The sequence below is a fragment of the Buceros rhinoceros genome, unplaced genomic scaffold (assembly GCF_000710305.1).
Source record: "Buceros rhinoceros silvestris isolate BGI_N320 unplaced genomic scaffold, ASM71030v1 scaffold5204, whole genome shotgun sequence".
NCBI classification, from domain to species: domain Eukaryota; kingdom Metazoa; phylum Chordata; class Aves; order Bucerotiformes; family Bucerotidae; genus Buceros; species Buceros rhinoceros.
The window spans coordinates 44,789-53,262 of NW_010409928.1; the positions used below are offsets into that span (position 1 = coordinate 44,789).

Genomic DNA, 8,474 nt, shown 5'->3' on the forward strand with positions numbered 1-8,474 from the left:
CTTTCCCTTGCCTTAAACAACCCTGTACCAATGAATAAAAATCCACCTACTTTAAAAATTGTCCAAAATCTTCACAAACGCTTTCACAGCCAGGCCATTTGCAAACTCCATGACCATAGAGAGTATGGGAGGCCCCAGTCTCCTCATGTGACGAGCTGTAGGAAAAGAATAAGGCATCAGATTCATCTCAAAAGCCATAATCGTTGGAGGCTGCTAGCGCCTGTCAGGTTACGATCAGTGACAAACAGGTCAAAACAGGTCAATTTAGCTCAGAGCAGTCAGAAAAATTTAATCGTTCTATTGAATAGTTCAACTGCCAAGGCTAGATGATGTTCCAATTAGGGAAGAAATAGAGCCAAAGATGACTGTTAATAAAGGATGAAAAAATAAGATGACTGTATAATACCATATGCTAATTCTGCCATATGACCTTGATGTAACATTTACCTATAAATAAAAAATATACTCAGAAGTGATCAATTCTGAGAAGAAATCCTAAAGATGGACAGTCAGAATTTATGAATATTGTGAATGTTACTACAAAATACTTGAATTTTCTGCTTAAATGTGTATAAAAATAAATTTGCTTCTGTTAATAGTATCTTTTTTCTACAAGACCTACTTTCATTAGCTACTTGGCTTCATAAAAAACCCAGTTGTATTCCGTGTGTTTTTTAGGAATCTCTGCAATAGTTTCATCCATACAGACTTACCAAAGAAATTCAGGGGATTGCCCCATGGAGGTGGGCGTCAGCCACGCATTGTGCGGCAAAGAACCACTCTCTGAGATATAATCACGTAAGTAATACTAACTACTATAAACGTATTCAGAGAAGTACAGGTTTTTTAATAATACAAAATAATGGTAGAAAACTGTTTTCACAGTCACGCGAGGACCAGAGACACTGAAATTGTAGTCTCCTATTACAAATATTACACATAAACACATTAATTTGAAATACAATTATTTACAGTTTCAGTGATGTAGATACGAATTAAATTTCATCTTACACTGAGATCATCTACATCTGAAAATACTAATATACTTATTAATAAGTATTACGGATACTATGTACTCTTGTATGCATTTAATGCATTACTTGAAAATAAGGAACACCAAAGAATATATGTCAATGAGTCTGAAAAATGATTGTAACTTCACCCATATGGTTAAATTCCACTCTATTACATTACCACCACTGAAAATTTATATGGAATGTGTCCACTGCATTACTGTCATGAATGTAAGAAGGAAAATTCAGTGGTTTTCTTCACGAGAGACAAATAATAAGAGAACTGCTTTGATGTACTAATTTTTAAAGCACTTTTACATAGAATCTTTGCACTGAATTACAGCCTTGACAACTAAGATGCACATTTTCTATGAAATCAGCAGCGTGATTCAACAGTAAGGACCTGGCTGCCAGGCGTGTTAACTTAAATATGAATGAAACTACGCATCTACAGAGGAGCCCACAAATCTGCATTTACACCTCTAAACCAGCACACTCTCTTCTGGGATTTCTAATTTTTACCAAAACTATCGTAAGTTCATGTGTTATAAAACCACAGGCAGGTAATTTTTCTTGTATCTTTAAAATTAGACGTCATTATTGAAAATGATGCCCTATTGATAAACAATTCTGAAAAATCTCACAAACTCTGAAGTAACCTGTATTAGGTGTTATTTTGTGATTGGAAATAATGTGACTCAAGATGTTAAACAACAGCTTTACATCAAATGATAAGCACAGTTGAAATCTTGTCAGAATTACCTGTCTCGCCTTGCATTTAGAACTGAAGACTGTCCATTCACTATGGAATGATGAGTTATTGGTGGTGATGCTTTGGAAGTGGTGGAGGAGGTAGTAGAGGAGGAATTGTTAGTAGTGAGGTCTAGCCCTCCATGTTTAATGCCATTGTCTTCCATACTGTGAACTCCAGTCACTTCTTTCCATAACTGCTGAATCTCAGCAGGACTTAAGCCAGCTATAAAATGAAAGAGAGCCCCACTAATATAACAAAATAAAGAGTTTCATATAATGAGCTCAGTGTTATTAATGGATTAATGCCAACAATAAAGCTGATGCTGTTTTTTCAGCACAGTCAACATGTCGTAAACCATAAATTCATTTTTCTTCTGTCAGAATCCAGGTAATCTAACTGTCTTCTCTTGTGTTATAAACAGTCAATTAGAAATCACCAATTTTAATAGTATTATACTCCTTCTGAAAACATTACTCCAGGATCAAAGAGTGAAAGCTACAAAGAACTTCCAACTTCTCAAAGGACAACCAACCAACCCTAAATATACTCTGGACAAGATTTTTGAGGTCTGCTTAATCAATTTCTTGACATGAAAAACGTAACTCCATACACCCATAGTTCACTCAGGTTTTACAATTCTTCTTATTCAAACATGTAATGGAAAATAGCAAAACACATTACGTTAATGATACAAACATTTATATTCTCTTTCAACCCTTAACAAGAGCAGGGAGAGGGGGAAGAATTCTGGAGGGACAAAAATCAGAAGACAAAAATGAAATCAATGAGATCATAATAGGTTTAACATTTGAGCAGAATGCTCCTGACTTTAATGAACGACACCCAAATATTCATTAGCTCTGTTGAATATTAACAAAAATTGCTCCATTTAAAAATGGGTCTTAAGAAGCAAAACCAAAGTGACTATTTGGAAGAACAAAACCATTACAGCACAGAGCTAGATACTGATGAATGCTTAAGCTCTTTAGTACCACTCAGTGGCACCAGACAACTAGAAAGCCAACAAATACAACTCCCTCTACTCTGATAAAACTACATGTAATGTAGAACGTCATATTTCTCCACTATTTTTTTGTCCCACCCTATTATGGAAAAAAAATTGGAAGGTTTGGCTAGGAGAAAGGAGGATCTGTCTCACCAGTCTCCTAGGGTGATGGGCAGCCACACAAAATTTGAAGAGCTTCTCAAACTTCTTTCCAATATGCACAGTATTATACTGGAGCCTAGCCACCAGATCTTTGCAGACAGAGCTTAAATTTGCTCTCTACTTCACTTGTAGCCTGGAAGCTTGTAGTTTCCAGGATTCATCCTTGGCCACAAATAGCAATGTCTCATAGAATGTATTCACAGATCTGTGTTAGGGTTGTCTGGCTCAAGTTGAGCACTTTGCATAAAGTCATGGAAACTTTCATTACAATATGCTTCTGCCTGAAGTAATGACTCTCAAAACAGGCAAAAGAAGAGCTGTGAGAATTCTTTATCTTGCCATCGAACAGGCAGCTAAGATAGGAAATTCAGATTTTAAAAGATGAAGAGCTCATCGGAAATATATACACCTTCTGTCACTGCCATTCTTTGTAAGTTTGACATCTCTCTTTTGAAGAACACTAAATTAAATGTAGGAAACAATGAGAAGCTCAGAGAGGTTCTTGTGAAAAATCTGGTTTCATGGCCAGTTTTTTTTGCCTGACATGGTTTGGGCCAGAGGTAACTTTAAATCTAATTCTGTCTTTTATATCTCATCCCAGCAAGTGAAATTAGGTAAGACATGCTCACAGTATCTAGATCTGATGGAACGTAAAACATTAAAAATGCTAATGTCATCTGAATTAAAATTTTCCTCTTTGTATTTTATGAAAGAGAGCACATTTACTGTCCTTCAGAGAAGGATTAAAATGTATCTATTCATTCAAAATTTTCATTGAGGTTCATTTTGTTTGTTAAACAAGATATATTAGAAAGATGTAAAGATTGTTTTTCACTGGTTGGCAAATCTGTTTATTAGATGATATTTTACTCTGGAATAACAGGAATTCAGACCACAAAAACAGAATTAAAAAAATTGTGAAAAAGCACATTAAGTTCCTTAATATTTCTCAATAACTGTCTCACCATGAAGTACACAAAGCTATCGAAAAGTAGACTAGTAGTGACTTACAGATATAATAATTTTGGGAGCTAGTGTGAAAACAAATTGGTTGGAAGGTATTCAATTTTTTTTAAATTATGATGGGAGTTCATTTTTAGACTACTATTTTGTGTCCTTCTTCTCCACCTTAGATACCAACACCCACTGGCCAACTCAGTTAATGACAAAGTGAGAAAGAGCTGATTGAAATGTGAGTCCAACCTTAATAAAACTAGAGTTTATATCATATTTGTGCAGCAAAAAACTAGGTTTTAAGGAAACAAGCAAAGAAGCCAGGCTCCAATTTACTGCATTAGAAAGATGGGTAAAACAGGAGTGATGGTAATCCCAGTTGTAATTATTTAATGATGGTAAGTAATGACTGCTGCGTTCATGAGGTATGTTCCAGCAACAGTGCAAATAACCCACTTTAATGTGGCAAATAACAGTTACCTGCAAATATAATTGCAAATCAAAATGAAAAGTAATGCATTCTTTTAGGTGGCATGATATACACAACACATTATTTACTCCAAAGCCTTCCCTTCGTCCTGCTGTTGACAAAAATAAACTAATTTTGTACTGAAGAAAACAAAAATCAAGAATAAACCCATCTGTCTGGATAATCAGAGGGAAACACATCATGTCTTGCACTGAGAAAAATTTCATTGGACATCAGACCTTGGGCCCTAGGGGAGCTGAGTAAGAGGCACCCCAGAAGATGGGTGAATGAACGAGGGCTGGGAGCAGCGGGAGCAAGGGCCCTTCCCATCCACGGGGGACTCCTGCCCCTCTGGGCAACTGCTGGGCAGCCCCTTCCTCTGTGTGAAGCGACGGATGGAGCTGCATCTCTAGACTGCCTAGCTCACCAAGACTCTTTTAAAGTCAGAAGGACATTTCTCTCTGGGCTCAGGCTGGTTAGTTTTATCACTTCTTCAGAACATGCTGAAAGTCTGCCTTTTAGGATAAAAGGATTAAGGCCAGGCACTTAAAAAGTATAAAGTTAATAAGCAGATTTATAATTAATTGTAAATTACAGCAATTTTGCAGTTTCTGGGTCTGAAAAAGTCCAGCTCCCATTTTACAAGGGACCTGTGAAGTGGCTGATAGATATTTTAGTCTGGATGTAAAAGTAAGGTAAGTTTTCAAGTTTCATAGATCTGTGAAACTCTCAACATTACATTAAAGGAGAAAGGATCAGGAAGAGGTTCTGGAGTGGGATAAAAGTTAGGGACCTTAAGGAAAAGAACAAATACTGATTTGCTATGCAGTTTATTAACACCAAGAATTTTTGGATTTTGAGGTTAGTTTTACAAGTCTTTTCACCATTATCTACTCTATTTTAATGTTTGTTTTTCCCTAATAAAACTACCACTTACATTATCACTTATACCATTTATAAAACCCATCCACGCATCTGTTTTTAATTCTCCTACGTAGCCTGATCAAAGGAGTTTGGGTTGTGGGTTTTTTTTTTTATTGTTGTCATTTACAGTCCTTTGCATTTAGCTAGTATCAATACAGAGTTACATGGAAGCCACTCGCTTTAGGTACGGTATAGTGAAGATCTTGTCACAAAATAAATGCTAAAACACCTCTTGTATCTTACTTGCTACACCTGACCATCAAGAAAACATGATAAAACATTCCTATCCTTTAAAGCAGAAACTATACTTGTAGCAAATACTGTTTATTTTTATCACAGATGTAGCTTGGAAGTTACGTCTTCTCATACTAATAAATGCAAAACACGTGCTCTCTTTGTCACTAATAATTTGTGGTTTACAGGACTCTTTATGACCAATAACTTATAAAGAGGAATCCTCCTGTGTTTCTTCTCATTTTTCTAGCCATCCATGTAACTCAGCGATCTAAATGGATGCTTATAAAAAAATTGGTGTTACACATATGTAAATCCTTCTGTATAATCACATCATACATCTTGCATCACAGTGGAAGGAGAAAAACATCACTTTAACCTATCCAGTGTGTATTACCTTAAATAAATTCTGAAGGTTTAATTTAATACTGCCAAGAAAATTTGCGAAGTTTTATGAGAAAAACAAAGGAAGTTTGATCTTACTTTTACGTATCCCGGATGCAGGGACATCTATGTTAAATCTAGTACTTGGATTTGTAAATACTGGATATATTTGGATATATTTGGAAGTGTAAATTCAAGATTTATGAGACAGTCTCTACAGATCTGAAGCCTATTAATCTTCATTACATTGTTATGAACTGGACTGGGTGCTGTACCTTCCTATGAAAGGCACAATGTGCTGTAAGAGTAGCCCACAGAAAGAATTCTGAGATGGTCACAACTCTGCATTCAGTTCTCTCTTTGTTTCAGCACCTTGCTGGAAAGACTTTCTTACCCTCATCACTCTACCTTCACCTCGCCTGGCACAGTGAGTGGCCTTTCTGGAGATGCAGAGGGGTTTTTCAGGGGAAGCTGTCTTTTGTTTTTTAAGATTGCACATCCACATCAGGGCTATGAAAAGTCGAGGTTGATGATAAATTAACTTTTGTATCTAAAGGAACCCTACATACATAGTAGATACTAGAACTAGGAAATAAATATGGAAGAATTAAATACTTGACTGGAATTCATTATAATTAAAAAATATCATGCAAACAAGAGATTAATTTACTTGAAAAAGAATGATCCAGATATATTTTATCTCTAAAATTTTGAGGTCTTTTCTTTCTTTAGTATCAATCTTTTTTTGTTGGGACTGCAGTTACATTTCATTCTTTTGAGTAAAAGAAAGTTCTTAAAAAGAACCGTTTACTCATTCTCCTGGAAATTTATTTTAAAAGGTATTATTATTTCTATGTTTTTCTACTAGAAGTGGATGAATGAGTGTTGCATTAAACTAATGAATATCAATGCAATTGGGTAGGAGTGCTGAGGGAAATCTATGGGGATTGCTTAATGTGAGAGAAAACCTGAGGAATTCCTCTTGCAACAGATGGCACAAGAGGAGGTTGCAGAAGGTAAAGCTGTTCGGAGGGAGGTTCCATTTCAATTGCTTTTTTCCATTCTAGTCCAATGTGACTTTTTACAAAAGGAAACCAGCATTACCAGTCTCTTGTGCCCCAATTAATGAATTAGCTTGCCTCCCTACTGCTATTTTCAAATAATAATATTTATTGTGATAGCTTACTTAGAACATGACTTTGTTGTTGTAATTTTTATGACTTTAGATATGCTTGTGTCATAGCTTTTCTGCACAACACAATGTATGGAATTTACACATTTATTTGGAATCACTGCTTCCCAGTGACTGAGGTTTTTAGTGCCTTTTTTCTGTTGGTTCTTTTCTTTTTTTTTTTTTTTTTTTTTTTTTTTTTTTTTTTTTTTTTTTTTTTTTTTTTTTTTTTTTTGTCTTGTCTACACTGTTGTCTATAAACTGTGTACTGTGCTTTTGGCTTTTGCTCAACTAATTTGTGAAGCTTCAATTTCATAATAGTTATCCAGCAGAGGAAAGAGACACACACTTAAAGACCAATTAGAAGTAACGTTACCTGTCATGAACATAGTCTAAACAATGCATGTTGTAGAACTGGTGCATATTTATTTTGTAATTTCTATGACAGTCATTTGGGTCACCTCTCTATCATAACACAAACAGAAACACGTACCTCACAGACTAGAGACAGAGTCCTCAAGATCAGAAGTCTTTGGCCTTATCTTAAAATGTAAGTAGCATTTATCTCCAAGTTAATTTACTTTTCAAAAATGTGTAGCCTATTTTTTTTCAACCATGATTGTAATTGCATCAAAAAGTAGAGTTTGAGCTCACTTTCAGCATTGACAAATCGTGATCAGAGTGACAAAGGGGATTTTTTTTTCCAGAAAGTCTTTACTGTTACTTGTCAGTCATAATTCATTACTATCAGAATCACCACCTTCAAAACTCGTCATATTTAACATATTTAATACAAAGGAAGAGCAAGGAAAATGAATCCTAAGGTTTGTCTCTATTTACATGTCATAATTTACATGTCATAAATTGAAGATTCAAAGGTGTTTTTCATTGCCAAACATTTTCTTTTCTTAGAAGAAAAAAAAAAGCGAGTTTCAGAATGGTTTTAATATCACTGTCTGATATATTTCGTATCTGTTCACTTATATTAAATGAAATGATAACATTTCCACTAAATCAGATTTCAGTAATTCCTCAGAGAAAAGCAATGGTGCTTGAATTGTGTTGCTATCAGAAATAGTTTTCAGCACATAAGGCTAATAAATATGCATCTTACACCTAAGGAAAAACACTTAAAAGCTGGTTTCTTCCATAAAAGTATGCTGTAAAATTTTTCAACCTCAAGAAAATTTGGTAATATGAGTAATAAAGGTCTAATAATAGAGCATGTTTAAGCATCATAATGGGAAACTGCTGAAGTCTGGATGCAAATGGAACGGTTAAAAAAGTTGTGAATTAGAAATTACTCCAATCACATATTACTCCAATACCTTGTGGCAGTGACTGGACAGGAAGAGCAGACTGGCCAGGTGGGATAGAAATGAGTCCCTGACGCTGAAGGTTCA

General features: G+C 35.2%; 1 protein-coding gene across 1 annotated transcript in view; it reads right to left on the reverse strand.

Moving 5' to 3' along the window:
• The window catches only part of FOXP2 (forkhead box P2), a gene marked incomplete at both ends in the record, with an annotated part of 95,810 nt that overhangs the window by 22,762 nt on the left and 64,574 nt on the right, over positions 1-8,474 (reverse strand). Inside the window, 3 exons of the mRNA XM_010135400.1 lie at positions 51-155; positions 1,776-1,989; positions 8,400-8,474. The exon at positions 8,400-8,474 is cut by the window's right edge and continues 35 nt beyond it. Coding sequence (XP_010133702.1) covers positions 51-155; positions 1,776-1,989; positions 8,400-8,474 — 394 coding nt within the window. The remainder of the gene's footprint in view (positions 1-50; positions 156-1,775; positions 1,990-8,399) is intronic.